Source organism: Lonchura striata, chromosome 6 (genome assembly GCF_046129695.1).
Source record: "Lonchura striata isolate bLonStr1 chromosome 6, bLonStr1.mat, whole genome shotgun sequence".
Lineage (NCBI taxonomy): Eukaryota > Metazoa > Chordata > Aves > Passeriformes > Estrildidae > Lonchura > Lonchura striata.
In genome coordinates, this window is record NC_134608.1 from 16,546,970 (window position 1) to 16,563,974 (window position 17,005).

Here is a 17,005-nt window from a genome sequence, read left to right on the forward strand (position 1 = left end):
CCAAGTTTTGAAACTATCCCAAAGGGCACAGACTGAATTGTCAGAGAAGATGAACTTCATTTCCTTGCTATCATGACAAGCAAGCCAACAGTGAAACTATTTCAATAAAATTTTTGCATATTGTAGCTAATATAGTAAGGAAGTGTGTGTGGCTTTGTGGGTTGAGGGAATAAACAAGGGGAAGGGTGGGCTGCTCTTGGGTTTGGAGTGGGGTTTATCCATTTTAACACAGGTTTCATTTCCTTCATTTCTGTTTTCCTGAATATTCTGATTTTTCTGCTTTTGCTGAGTATTCTGGTTTAGGGACAAATTTGGGAAGAAACTTCCAAAGGGGTCCCTCTAGAAAGCAGATTCAAGCAGCCCTTCCCCCAGCTGATTTGGGAAAATATTTCTTTGATGAAAAGTGGGAAAATGATTTATTTAACAAGCAAAGTATTTACAAGCATCAAAAATAATATTAAACAATAAAACCTCTTGCTGTTGTGAAGAGATGGCAGATTCAGAAAATCCTTTTTGTGGGCTGTAGCTCGGCTCACTCAGTCTCTTACCAGTCCCTCCTGTGCAGGAAAATGCCACAACCTGGGCCCCGTTGGGCCATGGCTGTAAGCTACCAGTGTTTCTCTGGGTTTTCACTCCAGAGCAGAACTGATCAGCTCCAAGAAAAAGAAAAGCCACAGTCTGGGGAACATCTCTGCCTCAGCTAGCTAAAAACTAACTAAAAAACAAAGGAGAACTCTCTCCTACTTCTCTGTGCTGCAGGCAGCACAGTCCATGAGAGAGAAAAGCTGAAGCTCTTATTTCTGTGTTTTGAATACAGGCACTTCGGACATTCCACCTCTTCTCCTTCTCTCCCCCCCCCCCCCCCCCTCCACTCTCAGATCTAGTTTTAAGGGTGCAAAACTTACTTCTGGGCTAAACAGAAAAATAAGGATACAGTTCAGCATCATAAAGTCACCCCAGGACTTTATGATGAGTATGGCCAGTAAGTCAAGTTTCTACTGCAAAACTAATAAACTGATTTCACTTCATGTGATTTATGTGAATACAGCTATGAAATCACTAACTGAAAAGTTGTGTATGACTGTTGAGCTTTCACAGAAGCTAGTAGAACACAATCTGAGTATGCATTTGACATGTTAATCAGTTTTTTGAGTAAATTGTTAGCACATCCAGATAACCAGCTTCTAGGTGAAAAAGTGCGTGAAACCAAATGCAGAATTGCAACTTTATATTACATTACATGGGTGGGTTTTTTTAGTTTGAAGATTCTGCCACAACCTACCACACTAGCTCTATATTTAACTTTAAAAGTCTGGGTAGTGTAAATAGTTTATTTCATAAACAGAAACCTGAAATTGTGAAGCTGTACTTTTGATTGGAAGTAGATAGCAAGATGCTGAAAGGTAGGTTGGCATGTCCAGGGAAGTGTCTATGACTGTGAACAATCTAAGGAATTAGATGAGGAACTAGCAATCAGGCAGTCCAAAAGGGGAAGAAATGGCCTGTGTTAAACCTTGTGTGAGCCAGAAAAGTGTCATAAGCCTGAACCATGTAAGAGCTAATTGGGAGAGATTAATTTGCTTTTTAAGGTGAAAACAAGAGTTTATGAAATACTTACCGAGTTTAGGACATCACTACTTGAGTGTAGATTAAATCTCATAGAGCTGCCAAGAGAATGTTTTGGAACTATGGAGAAGACCTGTCCCTGGACATGAACAGTAGTGAGAGTCCACTGTAAAATAGTAGGAGTTTTGTAAATCATAGCAGAGTCAAATCCTGAATACTAGTTGCTCTGAAATTCTTCATGATGAAATCCCAGACCTTGCTTTGGAGATTTGTGTGAGTGCTGTACAAGACACCTACTAATCAGCTTTCTAATAGTTAAATAAAACTGATTTAATGTCTAGTAAAAGTTGACCTTTAGTGAGTGCTGTGGCAAGAACTTTAGACTGATAGTATGTATTGAGAACTTTAAAGTCAGAAGCCTTTTGGTAATAGTTTCAAAAAATGAAAAGTCATAGGGTTGATGTTAAACCCTATCCTTCAGTGCAATTGCCACTGTTTCCTGGGTTAAATTATTGCAGGTTAGCTTCTGAGGCATGATGTCTCAGATAAAACTGTAGCACACAGCAGTGCCTCTGGAAAACCTCTAACTAACCAAAATTTGCTTCATGTGGGCTTAATGCAGCAAGCAGAGAGAGAAGCAGCACAGGAATCACCGACTGTATTCTGTATTTTTGCCTCGGGCTGTGCCCTTATAAGAATTAGAGTGTACAAAGCTATCCTTCACCCATAGATATGATTGATACCTCCTTATGGGAATGTTAAGTACATAGGTCTCCTGAAAGGAGGCCATACTCAGAACTTTTGGTTACATTTTAAAATTTATCATTTTATGTGCACAGTCATAATGAGCACTATTGTAACAGAAAACAAATTCATGTAAATGATCCTAAGGAGACAGCAGATTTTTTATGGGCTAAGATAGCGATGACAACTCCAACTGGCACTACTGCCAAGATATTTTTTTGCAAAGCAGCAAATGATTTTTTAATCTTTGAATAAGATTATGAACCCTACATAAATAGCTTTTGATTATCACCCTGTTTAAAAAAGATCTTGCCAAGAACTGTGATGCATCTTGAAAATATGAAGAGCTAGAATGCTGAGGTTGTCACAGAGAACTTCAATAAGATCCTTCTATAATAAAACATTTGTCCAGGTTTGTGGCCATTAACACAATGTAGCTATGATTTAATACTCCTGTTACACATTTTAATTGTTGACAAAGAACAATATAAGAGCACTTTTTAGATGCTTTAATTATCCCATCCAGTTTCTTGTGTGTAGATGCGAATATTTTATATGAAATGCAGCAACAGAGGACATGCCTTCACTCCATCTGAGCCAGAATTGCTATTGTGAATCAAATGAAATTGAAGATTTTATGCTCATCGAGATGTAATGTGCAAGACTTATCTCCTCTCTAACCAATAGCCACTATTACTAAGCATGTTTATCCTTACTCCCGTTTTCTCTTTGAATGGAGGAGGCAGTCTTAAGAAATTTCAGTTGCTTGCTGGAGTTTCAAGAAGTAATATTTGACATTCAGAAGCAACAGAAACTCCAGTTCCATAGCTGAGAGATCCAGAGTAGTTAGTGGACTCAATTTACACTGAGGAAATGTCAGATCAAGCATGTACAAAGATTTCTTTCAATGAAATAAACAGAAAGTAGACTGGTAGACTGTTACTGATGTGTTCTTCTGGCTTTAACTCCATCTAGAATTTCTTTCAGTAATTTCTTCATACGTGTATAAGTCTTGTACTGTTCTTTTTGATGATTATAAGCTTTGTAGGATTAACAAAATGAAATTATAGTCACAACTCTCTGCTTTAACAGTGAATTTAAACTTATTAAATTTAAAGAATTTAAAACTGTATATTGCATAATGGAGTGGAGTGCTTTCTGTTTCATGTTCACTTTTTAAAAGCCCTTTCATTCAAGAAAGGTTGTGCAAACAAATACAGTTTACTAAAGATTCAGAAAGTAGCAATTGATAGACTTCTGTTGAGGAACCATAATATATGAAACCTTTGTTGATAAGACAACAGATACTAATTTCAGATTTTAATGTGGCAATTGGAAAACACTTTTCTAATACTGATTAAACAAACTGGAAGATGATTATTCTGCTGCTCAAATTATTTCTTTAAGCAATTTTTTTTGTTCTCCAAAGAAGAAATAACTAAAAAAAAATCAAGACTTTATGGAGGTGTGAACTTTCATATTTAGTAGTAGATGATCTTGTTAAAGGGAAAATTTGCTATGATATGGCCAAATACACTTTTCTACATCTGTGACTGCGTTTTCAAAAGCAGGTTTAACTTTCTGTCTTCTCTTTATTTTTCTCTGCCTGCCTTCCTTTCTCTGTCTTGATCTGTTGCTGGATTTTATTCAGAGACTTAGAGCTTTTGTTTATTAAGCATTTAATGTAAATAGCACTGCACTTAATAGTGTTCCTTTAGTCATTTCCCCATTTGTTAGTTGTGTTCTTTAGCAAGAAGAAAATACATTTTGGTCTTTTGGAAATGACTTACTTAAACCAAATTCACCTGGATGGAAATGTTGCAAGTTCTGCTAGGATCTACTTAAAACTTGATGTTAGGGTTGCTTGGGTTTTTTTAATTAAGTAAGTGCTACTCAGTGTGAAACTAAGGAGAGAGTGGCCTTGAAAATTACTGCAGCAGAGATGCAGTTGGAGAGAGAAATATATTAGAATTTGAACCTGATACCTACACTTAACATACAGTAAGGTACATACTGTTTTTAAAGATTGTAAAGAGAAAAACATTTGTTTGAGACCTTCACATTTCAGATTTCTGCAAACTAATTTTTTTTTGCTCTGTTTGAGTCAGCAGTACCAGGTGCTGTCAATCTGTTATTACCAGAGAAATTGCTCCATGACCTGTCTTGTAGAGAATAAATTATTAATTATGGTTTTTTTCTTCCTTTTGTATTTTGGAGGTGGTCTTCCTAAATCCCTTTCTTCTGTGTACCACCTCTTCCTCAACCCTTTGGAAAAGGAAAAGGTAAACTATTTGCCATTTACAAGGTAAAGCCGTTAGTGCCTCTGAAGCAGTATAGCTGCTCTGGTAATGGCAAATTGATTATATTGTATTGCTTGACAATTCCATTGGAGCTGGCTGATTGTGCTGCTTAGATTACAGTTTAGTTTAAGGTGTTTTCTAGTAAGTGCAAAGCAAAATCTAAATGTATGGTTTCTTTTTATTGTCAGTATTCATTTTAATATCACTCTAAGCAAAATCTGTACTTAATGAAGTAGAAATTCTGTATTTTATGTATAAGAAAAATTCTCATGTCTCTTGTCCTAGTGAGTGAATGCATGGTTTAGCACTTGCCTGAAATAAAGCAGTTTCATGGAGCTATGTGTATTTACTGTGGCTATATTTCAGCTGTTACAAGAAGATAAAAGACTAACAATAAAACTTGACTGAGTACCTGAACACAATGCTGATTTTATTTTCTTCTTTTATTAATTGAGTTTTATTTTCTATCAGTTATTCTACGAGTAGTAGGCTCTCTGTAAACTACTTCATCAAATACCTTGTCAGTGTGTGACATTGCTCTTTCCAGCAGCTTCCACTTTCATTTATTGGTTTTGCATGCAATGTGAGGGCTCTGATAAACTCTTGAACTATCCTAGTAAGTTGATGAGAGCTTCAGTGTCTAGGAAGTGGACATAGCTAAGCATGGTTTCAAGTAGTTTCTAAAAGTTTAGGGCAAAACTTCCTTCCAGAATTGTAGTTGGAATAAGTGAAATTCTCATGTGTGGTTCAGTGCAGTGGGTGCCTGTAGTTCCAGGCAGTGAACTGTGGTGCTTCTCTTCTTTCAAGGTTGTAGCCATCTTGGGACTAGCTTTTAAAAAGCTCTTCTGTGCATTAGCAGAGTGTCTTCTGGGGCTTACAAAAATGAAAAAAAAAAAAAAAAAAAACAAACTGTAACTTTCATCCTACAGTTTTATGTGGTCCAAATGAAACATTAAAGAAACCCCTAACATAAACCCCACAAAACCCATTGCTTTTGTTACTGTATTTTATTAGAGAATGCATTGAGGTAAAAGTGCATTTTCTAGGTCAAACTTTTTGAGATTTATAGTATTACGGTCACATAAAGTAAGAACAAAAACTTTTGATATCTTTCTGGAACTTCTGATTTATGCAGGAATGTTTTTAATCATATAAACATATAAAAATTTTATTAAGTGTGATGGTTACCTTTGTATTGTAATATTGTCCTGTCATTATTAGGTGTCAGGCTGTTTTTATTTTTAAAATCTACCCTTTAAACATTATTTAGGTTAATAAAATCTGAATATATTGCCTGAAAATACTCTTCCTCTCTTTAAAGGATACCTTGATTGTGTGGTCTGAAGCTGAAAATTATGATTTGGCACTTAGCTTTCAAGAAAAAGCAGGTTGTGATGAAATATGGGAAAAAATATGTCAGGTAAGTTTGATAAATGTAAAATTGAGACAACCTAATTAATATAAATGTTTGTATTCAAAACTTACATGCTGTTCTGAGAGTTTGAACAATAGTAGATAAAAAGGAAAAACTAACATTTTAGCCAGCTCTCCCAAATGTTGCATTTTTCAATTTAAAAACTTTATCCTTCCTCCAGAAATTTAATACAGACCTAATCTAAGTTTTGGGTACTTTCTTAGAACATTTTCAGGTCTTTCAACATAACTTTTTAGCTCTATTTTTGCCCAAGAAAGTGTAGCTCCAAATGAATGCTTAAATTAACAATTAGTGTCATAGTAAACTTTTTTCAGGGTAGCCATAAGGGAAAAAATTACCTATGAAGCTTTATTGTGGAGAGAAGAATGTATATGAGCTCTTAGTGAGTTTTATGATGTATTTCTTAGAGAATATATTGCAATAAATGGTTTTATATATACTAAAACTGTATTTTATTTAAATTTCTCTTTCTCCATTTTTCATTCTTCTGCTTCAGGTGAGGGGAATATTGAATTTCTCTCAGAACTTTTTTTCCATGCAAACATTTCCAGGCTATGAAAGATTAATCTGATAGTAGGAGATAGCTCCATCCCTGTATCATCACGTTAAAAATAATGTTTTAAGAAATCAAACAATGTATACCTAGCATGTATATATTTTAACATATGTTTTACTACAACAACCAGATGACTTATAGTCACTGAATCAGTGTTGTTTGTAAATAATATTTGGGTAATAACTATTAACCCAAAAGAGTTGAATCAATATATTCACTGATGTTAGTTCACTTTCTCAGTACTTGTTTGGGTTTTTTCTTCCTTCCAAGTATTAGTACTTCTCTTAATTCTGTGCTACAATATGTGGGATTTCTCTAAATACTCTATATCTCTCTCTGCACTCCTTTTCTGTTCTTAACAAGCATCTAGCTCTCCCCACTCTTTTGAAGCTTGTTCTTAGTGATTTCAGAAACAACCCCATAGAAATCTGGTTTCACAATTGTTGCATGTATATAGATTATTCCTTTTTTTTTAGAATTAGTCTTTCCAGCAGTTTATCGCTTATATAAATAAGTACAGAAACATTTCCAAGAACCTTAGCAGTCAATGTCTCAAAAGCTGGGGACAGAAACAAAGTAGGGAAAGGGGGAAGTTTTGTTCTTAGGAAACACCCAGATAAGAAGCCCAGTTTCCTCACCCTCATGTAAAGATCTAATATTTTTGTAGGAAGCCAGTGTCTTTATATCCTGTTTTCAGGCCATGCTTTGTAATTGTGTCTAGTGTACTTTATAGATCTTCAGCTTCCTCAGTCATTAAAACTTCTTCTAAAAGGAAAGCTTTGATACCATTTATAGAGAAAGTGGTTGCTGCTGTGTGAGCAGAACAATATGTGGGGTTTAGCACCATTCTGAGTGTAGGCTTGTTGTTATAAATGAAGCATTATTTCTCCCAGGGTTTTTTTTTTCCTGAATTGAAGATTAAAAACAACAGTACCTTCTACTGTTCTGCACAGCAGTGCTTTTCTGAATTTGACATCAGATTCCAAACAGATGCTAAAATTAAGATGTCATTAAAGCTGATACACTCTGGTGCCCAAGCATCTGTGCATTTTTTTACTAATTCATACTTTCCACAGTTTCCTCATATCTCTGGAGAGATATTTGGAAGTCCTGTGCATTATTTTTCTGACAGTCGGTTTCCTCTATTATTTTGTCAATGTTGGTTTGAGCATTTTTGTTCTTAAGAGAAGATTCTGTGTTTCTGTTGAGTATTTAGAAGATGTACAGTGACAGATTTTGACTTGCAGTTCTCCAAAACTGGAAACAGCAGATAAATTAGCAAGACTGGCCTCTCTCCTCTTTTTGAGGTAGTGGAAGCTTTGAAAAGCATCAAGAGCAGTTAACAGCTTATAGATAAATGTTTAAAGCTATCACTAGAATAATATAATACTGATTTGCATTTGAAAATCTGTCTGCAGAGAATAAAGACTGGAAACAAACAGCTTAGTTCAGTAGTCTAGGAAGAAGTTGCCATCAATATTAATAATTGCAAATTTCTGTTTTTATTTGAAATACTCAGAAAATGTAGGTTTTTTCCTTATTCTTCCTCCCATTTTTAAAAAATAAAGTTAAATGCCTAATGTAGAAACAGTTTTATAAAACTTTCTATTTGAAGAAACCAGCTATACTCAATGTCAGACTAGATTTGCATTTCTATTTTGCCCGTACAAATTAAAAATGTGTGATACTTAAATAGTATTTTTTAAAAAGCATTCAGTAAAGTTAGACTCCACTTTCTGACACATCTTATTTTGCAGGTTCAAGGCAAAGACCCTTCTGTCGATATTACTCAGGATCTTGTTGATGAATCTGAGGAGGAGCGCTTTGATGATATGTCATCACCAGGTCTAGAATTGCCATCCTGTGAACTCAGCCGACTAGAAGAAATTGCAGAACTCGTGGCATCTTCACTGCCTTCACCCTTACGTCGTGAAAAACTCGCACTAGCACTGGAAAATGAGGGTTACATTAAGAAGCTCTTAGAAATTTTTCATGTGTGCGAAGACTTGGAGAACATTGAAGGACTACACCACTTATACGAAATTATTAAGGGAATTTTCCTTTTAAACAGAACTGCACTTTTTGAAGTCATGTTTTCCGAGGAATGTATAATGGATGTAATTGGATGCCTAGAATATGATCCGTCTTTATCACAGTCACGGAAACACAGGGAATTTCTGACTAAAACAGCAAAATTTAAAGAGGTGATACCTATATCTGATCCAGAGCTGAAGCAAAAAATACATCAGACATACAGAGTACAGTATATTCAAGATATGGTCCTACCCACTCCCTCAGTTTTTGAGGAAAATATGCTATCAACACTTCATTCTTTCATCTTTTTTAATAAAGTGGAAATAGTTGGCATGTTACAGGTAAGTTTCAAAAATTACAGTCTCTTACTTGTGCTTGGGCAAAGAAAGTCAGGTGATTATTCCTGGAGAGATTGAGGTGCTTCAGTGGAACCTTCACTTCTGTGATTCTGTAAGTGATTGTGGAGTGTGACAGAAAAGAAAAGGCATGGATTTGAGTACTGAGTTGTCAAATACACATTTTTTAATTTCTGGGTTTGGACTAGATTCTGTGTAACTGATTGAAATGAAGCAAACGTATAGAATATTGAATGAGGTTCTTTGGAATGAACAGTACTGTTTGCACTTTGAATATTTGATTACAATAGGAGTTTTGAGGGCTGTTGTTTTTATATTTTAGGACTTTAGTTACTAGACTTAGTGATATCTTTTGACATGTTACCATGAAATTTTTACAATATAATGTTCTACCATACTGTAGTTGTTGCTAATTTTGAAGCAAATTAAATTAGCTGTTTGGAAAGTGCTGCTTCAGAACATAAGACCACTTTATATGCTTGAATGTTTCTTAGTTTGTCTTAATAAATCCCCAAATAATGGTGCTTGGAATGACCAGTTTTTCACTAAATATGTCTTACTGCAAATGTAAAGAGATTATTTGGTGCTTTACAGAGTTTACCAATGTCTTAGGTGTTCTGCACCAACCCATGGACTTTCTGAACGGTGTTAGAAGTTGGTGGCACATCTCTGTAAGAGGAGCTTTCAGCTAACTCAGCAAAATGTTACAGCACATGTATTTTGGCTTGTAGAAGTTAATTATCATTATTATATTTCTCCCAGAGTTTAATAAATGAATAGTCATGGTCTTCATAGGGGCTGTCTGATATGAAGAAATTGACCAAGTTAGAAGTTGCTGATTACTTTAATCATACTTATCTTCAGTTTGACTCTCAGGATGTCCCCTGTATAATTTCATGGAAAATATGTAGCAAAGGAGAGTGAAAATGCCTTTTGCAAGCTCATGGAACAAATAATTGTTTAAACTAGGCCTCACAGTTTTTCCTTCATCGCACTCGATTATCAGAATACTGGTATTATTTAATCCACTCTTTTGGAGCTTTAATCTGTCAGGTGAAACATCTTGGGCATCTTCAGTAGTACCAGGCCACAGCTTAAGCCAGGTGAACCAAACTGTTACGTCTGGATGTGTGTCCTTGATAGACAAAATCACAGTTGCTTATTTGAAGATAGGTCAGAAGGCTTTAAGCATTTTGAAGTTGCCGGTTTGAAGAAGTTTACAAGTCCGACTTTGAGAGAATGTTGAAAGAGACTCAGTTAAGGGGTCTCAACTGGAGCATCCAGTATGACTGTTGTCTCAAAAATATCTTGCCCTCTTTGCAAGTGTTGCTAAAAACAAATTTCTGAAGATTATACATTTTGACTTGAGGAGGAGGGCAAGAATTTTTCAGGAGTCTTGGTGGCAGTAGCTTATTCTGAGAGAGATCTTTAGCTTCGAAAAAGAAAATGAGGATCTGATCCTGCCAAGTCATTAAGGGTGTGTTTGCCGGACATCCTGAGATACTTCATTGAGGACTAGAGACTGATGAATTTCCTTTTTTCTGTCTCTTAAAACTTGTGTTAGGTTAATAGGTGTAGGGTACGTTTAAGTTACAATATCAAGGTTTTGTTTTGTTGCCAGACTTGTTAGTTGCAGTTTACAGTTGAAACAAAGCCTCAGATCTGATTTTGATTTGTTGTGTGACATTTTTGAACGTTCTTTTCACTGCTGTTCTCTATGGTTGTGAATAAAGTGTACTTCATGTAAGTTGGAGCCAGCAGAATATTGCATTTCAAAGTTAGATAAACAATTGGAATTGTTGAAGTGCTTTCCACAGCTTTGAGGAGCCCAGAATGAGAGCACACAAGAAAGGTAATACACCCTGTGCTGTACTGCATTTCCTAGTACTTTCACAGTACAGCTCTCTAGCAAGGAGGGAGAACTCCCTGAGTTTATAAGTAAGAATCTGCCAGAAATAATTTGACATTGCTGATCAATTTTTGATTTTGAAGGAATTAAAAAAGACTCACAAATTATGTGTCCATAGCATTTCTAAGAGTTTAAAAGGCTTGATTGATTGATTGATTGATTTTTCAAGTTCTTGCAGTGTAGCTCTAACCCAAGGTTTCAGCCTACTTACCTGTCATTTATTTATTCATAAACCAATAGGCCAGGTTGCACTTTTCTGTAATCTCTGCACTCTAGTTTCATTTCATTCCCCATTCCTACCTCCAGTCTATGTATAAAACATATGATACTATTTCTTCCTATTTCTTTACACAGAATAAATAATGCTCTAAGAGCTGACTTAAAAGACTGAATTTGTTGATTTCACTTCTGTAACTGATTCCTAAGGGCTTTCTTCCATTTGTGTGTGGTTTGAAATCCTGCATTTCCTGTAACTGGTATCACAATCCTTTGTGTGTGTGGAGGGGGTGCTACTGCATGAAGGGTGCCTAGTTCTCTGTAGTTCTTGGCATTTGTTATTTCAGATCTTCTGAGATCTTGGTGTTCACTAACCTTACATGTGTACTTAAGAAGTGGTTTCTTTTAGAAGTCCTTATTAATTGAAAAGACTCTGGGATGCCTCATGGTAGTTTATTGGAAGCCATGGATGAGTCTCACGTTCTTAGCAGATGAATGATAAAGGCTTTTAATGCCTCTGCAATTGACTTTAGATTGTCTCTTGGACCATTGAGGATGTGACAAAAGAGATCCCTTTTTGGGAAGTTTCACTTGGCAAGATAAAAGTAAACTCCCTTAGTGGCTGATATCCCATGGTATCCTGCAACTCTTGTGTGTATTACTGAGTTGTTTGGTATTCTGTTCTTTTCTCTCTCTGTCTGGCTGTAAAGGAAAGGAAAAAAAAAAATGGGAAAGAAGTGAGCTTTAATGAGACCTTTCCATGTCAGGCTGTGTATTAATCAAAGTGACACCTTACAGCATTCTCATCTCAGTTAACTCAGCCAGACTGTAGTTTAAGAGAAGTGAACAGAAGTTTGTACAGAACGGTACAGATTGTGTCTTATGTTTCTTGACAAGCTGAGTGACTTTACTCAAAACTACCACTGTGTTCTATTTAAGGCATTTACTGTCAAGATAGGCCATTCACTGTCATTGATGGTCACTGGCATTTAATGTCAGTTTTTCAGTTATAATTAATATTGAAGATGAGAATATGCTGATTCTTTAGAGTTCTGGCTTTATTAGAGAGACTTTGCATGAGTTTAAAAAAGTAAGTTCTGTAGTCATGGAAGATACTTGCTTTGATCATTTTGCTTTCTTTGGTAGGTGAAATATCTGTTGCCCTGTGCTAAAACCAAAAATATAAAATAGATAACCTTTGGCATTAGAACCATATTCTTCCTTCCTTCTTCATGAAGGCTGGCTTTCTCATAAGCTTTTTAAAAATGTGCTTATATTGATGGTCATTTCTGAGAACTGGAGGTAAGTTTGTTTGTGGTTTAATTTTGTAAGATAGGTAATTTTAAGTGAGCATGTCAACATCTCACTAAACTAGATACTGTGGTTGCATGATGAATAGTAAAGCCATGAAAACAGTATTCCCAGGCTGCAGAATTAACTGCTGTGAAAATTACTCAATTACAGATTTTCTCATTAACAATGTGTAAGATACAAATTGCATTTTTTTGCAATTACAGCCCCTCCTAATATGCTCTTACTGCTTGGGGTCCAGCCTGTTCTAGACTTGAGATGTCATAGCCACCAAGAAACTTGCTGAAACATGGAGTTGGCCAAGTTTTGAGAGTGGGGGTGGGACAGGTAAGTGGTGTTTCTTGCTTTATATGACGCTCTTTTGCAATTTAAAAAAAGATATACTTATGAGCACACTGGAGGCCACCAGTTCTTTCCCTTTGTATTATTAACTAGTTCATTTTAAAAATCTTGCAAAATTGCGCCATAGAGTGAGCAAACACTATTTCCTTCTGTTCTCTCCCCCTTTTCTCATCGGTGTGTTCTTTTTGCCAGCAAGATCATGCAATGTCTTTATCTTCCAGAGTAAAGAATATTGTTAGAATTACTTTTGGGAATGTGCATTTAGACTTCAAGGTATTTAATTTTCAGGAAAGTGGAGAGTAGAAGGGAAAAACTGGACATACATTAAAATAGTTTCTGTGCCTAGCAGAGCAGTGATCAGATGGTATTATTGTACTGGTAAATCAGAATTATTAAATACAGAAGTCATATTACTGATAGTCCCTATATCCCTTTTCAAGAGCTAAAAAATTGCAGGTATTTTGTAATAAAATACCTGTATATTTTATTCTGTTAATGTGTAATGATAGGCACGTTTTAATGTTTAAAGTGGTTTTACAGATAGTTGCTTATTCTTAACAGAGTCCTGTGGGTAATTATGTAACATAATCTGTAGTTGTTTTGTAGGAAGAGTTGTGTTAGTGCATACTGGTAGTTCTGCCCAAATCCAGTCTGCTTTCTTATAGTAGTTCACTCAGGAATAACTGGAGATTTACTTTCAGCAAAATTCACCTTGCAATAAAGTGTAAAAAGATACCACTTTCTGGGGGAAGTGACTTGGTGAAAGACATTTGCAAGTGATGCATTCTTGTGATTTTTAGGATTAACGTCTTCATTGTAGAAAATTATTTTTCATGTGTTCAGAAACTGCAAAAGTCATTTGGTGGATCTTGCTATTGTTACAGCATGTTGATTCAAGTGAAAGTAGAGCGTGATGAATGCATGTGGGGAAAGGCAGTCTGATATAAAGATTTTAAACTAAGAAATATTTAGTGTGGTAGCAGGAAGGAGGGTGTGTTTGAAGTGGTACTTATCTGTTTGCTAGTAATATTTAATGAAATTTGAATTTATGGACTAAAATATTGTTTCTGCCCAAAATTAATATGGAGGTAGAATATAGGATGGAATGTGTGCTCTTTCCAGTTTAGGTGGTGTTGAGTTTATTTGAATTTTTTTTGAGACTAATATGTTTTATGTCATTTATCTGTAATCACAGACAAAAAGTACCTGATAACTGAATTTTAATTACATTGAAGAGAGGCCTGATTTTGAAGAATCCTTTTTTTAAGTGCCTTTCAGGAGGAGGAGGGCTACTTTGGAAGTTGAATCACAAATGTAAATAGTGTCCTTTTTTTGTGACCCTAGCTTATCTATGGGTTTTTTTGTTATAAAGTCATAAATTTTAGAGTGAGTAGTTGGCCTGGCTTGTTTTTATCTTCATGAGCTTTGAAATGTATTAAATCTAGATGCATCTACTTAGATCTTGCAAAGCATAAATGAATATGCTTAGTGTCTGGTATACATGTAGTTTAAGTATTGCACTTCTGATAATTTCTGTGCCTGGGGAAAGTACCTAAAATCCACAATTACATCATAAGTTATTGTTTGCAGTTTGGTTTCCTTGGAAAACAGTTGTGACCTTCACAGCTTCTAAGATACAGCTAAATGTGTTTTGATACTTGTCTGTGTGAAAAGACCACATACTGCAGAGAATTTGCACTGTGTTCACAGACATACTTTGAGGAATTTTTGCAAGTTAAAAAAAAAAGAAAACACTCAAATTTGTGTAATTCTATCATTCTGTTTTGGTGCTTTGTGATTTCTAAAATATGTGAACTCTGCTCTCAGACTGTGCATTTCCACGGGTCTTGGCAGTATTGTTCAGGAATGTGTTTTAGATATATTGCCCTTGTCAGTAATTTTACAGCTTGAGAGAGATAATCTTATACTTAGAATGTTCTTAGCAATGACACTTTTTTCTATATATGTGAGAGGATTGCATCTTTTCTCATGAGCAGCAACCTGTCTGCCTCTCATTAAGCATCTGGAATGAGAGAAATGCTGAACGCTTTTCAGGGCTAAGCCGTAAGTGTGAAGTTAGTAATAAGTTGCTTTTATTTTCTTGGAATAAGTACAATTTACTGCATATGATCCATGCAAGGGTGGGATGTTGTAATCACTCAGATCCATCTTAATTTGTCTGATTTTAAATAGGTCATGGTTGTTCTGGAGCCTAGAGATTTCAGGTGATCTTGTTAATTTCAAAGTGCAAGGTATTTAATGGAATTTGGGAGAGGACATGACATGGAGATATGTTTCAGTATTGTATTTAATGCAGAATTGTAAAATACTGTATTGTACTCTATATTTGGAGTGCTGGAAAATAGTTATGTACAGAACTTCTGAAAATTCGTCCTGAAGAATTAGGTGGAGTCTTTATCACTTGCCAGTTTTAGGTTCCCTCTACAAGTCCCATATGTTTGCAAGCCCAATCCCAGGGTGAGTGGCTTTCCCTCTGCTGCAGACAACCACCTGTTGGACAGGTCAGGGGTGTGGCAGGATCTGGTCAGAGAGCTGAGCTGGGGTCCTGCCCAGCCAGCACCTGCCTGTGCTGCTCTGCCACACAGTGCCAGATGTGCAGCTTCCCCAGCTGACTCTGTCTCTGGGACACTGAAGTGGGTCAGGAATGAGACCTACATATCACCAACAGTACAGGGTCTCTCCTCTTTCCGTAACATAAACCCCCAGTTTGACCATTTGGGTAATATTGTATAACTTTTTTTTTTTTCAGAGGTGCACTACTTATGGCTCTCACATACATAAGACCCATGATTGTCTGCTACTGAAGTTTCCATTATTTTTTCACAGTGATCATTCTAAGATAGTTGACTTGGCCTTACTCTCAGATATCAGGGAAGAGGTGAAAAGATTGCTTTCACAGTGAGAATGTCAGGCTTATGCTTTCCAACTGGGGATAAGCATGCATCTTCTCAATAGTTTTCGTAGATAAGATTAGTTCTACATCTTTATCAAAATAGTGAAAAGAGAAATGAAATGAAACTATGTGCCCTTCTACTAAATGCACTGCTAATCATGGAAAAGAACCTGCATAGTCTTCAAAAGACCTGGGTTTTATGGGGTTTTGTTTTGTTTGGTTTTTTTGTTTGTTTGTTTTAATTTCCGTGACTACTATGGGTTACTTAAGTAACCCATCTGTGATGTCTAATGAGTTAAATATTAGAACAGAAAACTTACAAAGCCGTGTAGCAACTGGATAGCAGGTAGTCAAACACCCTTGCATTCTCTCAACAAAACTTAAGGTATGTTTCTTGAAATCAAATACCTTAATAGTTGTTTTGGACATACTTCACTGTTGATATCTGGAAGTCAAAATTTACATCTGTGCTTGATCCTCCAGAGTGAATTTTGGTATACTTCAAGTGGGGCCTCTATTACCGCCTTTTTTTTTTTTTTTTTTTTTTTTAATTTTGAAGCAGTCACCGGAACAGCACCTGAACTTGTGTCCAGAAATCACTCTTTTCATTCTTGGGTCAGGTTAGGAGCACAGCACAGCATCAGATAAGAGAAAATGTGGCATATTCTAAATAAGAGGTTTACCTTATAGTGCAGTGAGTTATAGTAGCTCATGCCAACCTGTTGTGGGTTTATCTGTGTTGTGCAGTGCCATGTAGAGATGCTGATTGTGTTGTGGCAGTGCTGTAGCAGCCTTAGCAAGGTGTGCTGTCAGAACTGAGGGGCTCACTTCCTCAGCAAGGCTGCGTGTTGTGCCTGGATGAGGTACTGAGGGAATTTACAACATAAGAAAGCTTTTGTGTGTGTGTCTGAAGTACTTTCATGGTTTTGCTTTATGCAGTGCAAACATGAGCAAAGAAGCTTGGATTTCTGTCACTGTGGTTTTGGGATGGAGGGATGTTACACATCCATGTATTACTGACTTCACAAGAAACAATAGTGGCAGCTTTCTGAAAAAATGTATTAGTACCTGATATACTGGAATCTTTCTCAAGCAAGTGCTGCCTTACTACTGCATAATATTAGGAAAAGGATGGAAGAAGGCTTATTTCTTAATAATTTCCTAGTTGTTAGGACAGTAAAGGTTATGGAAAGCTAAATATTGCTCCTTCCGTCAATCTAAATACACATTTGTGATGTGTATTTTGTTTGAGCTGTTTGTAGTTTTGCTAAGATACAGCCGTGTGAAAATAATGGAATGGAGTTTGACTGCTGTCAGCCAGA

The 17,005-nt window shown here is 36.0% G+C and overlaps 1 protein-coding gene across 1 annotated transcript in view; it reads left to right on the forward strand.

Annotated features, from left to right (window-relative positions):
- The window catches only part of PPP4R3A (protein phosphatase 4 regulatory subunit 3A), a 41,372-nt gene that overhangs the window by 13,207 nt on the left and 11,160 nt on the right, over window positions 1–17,005 (forward strand). Inside the window, exons 3-4 of the mRNA XM_021531945.3 lie at window positions 5,932–6,030; window positions 8,359–8,976. Coding sequence (XP_021387620.1) covers window positions 5,932–6,030; window positions 8,359–8,976 — 717 coding nt within the window. The remainder of the gene's footprint in view (window positions 1–5,931; window positions 6,031–8,358; window positions 8,977–17,005) is intronic.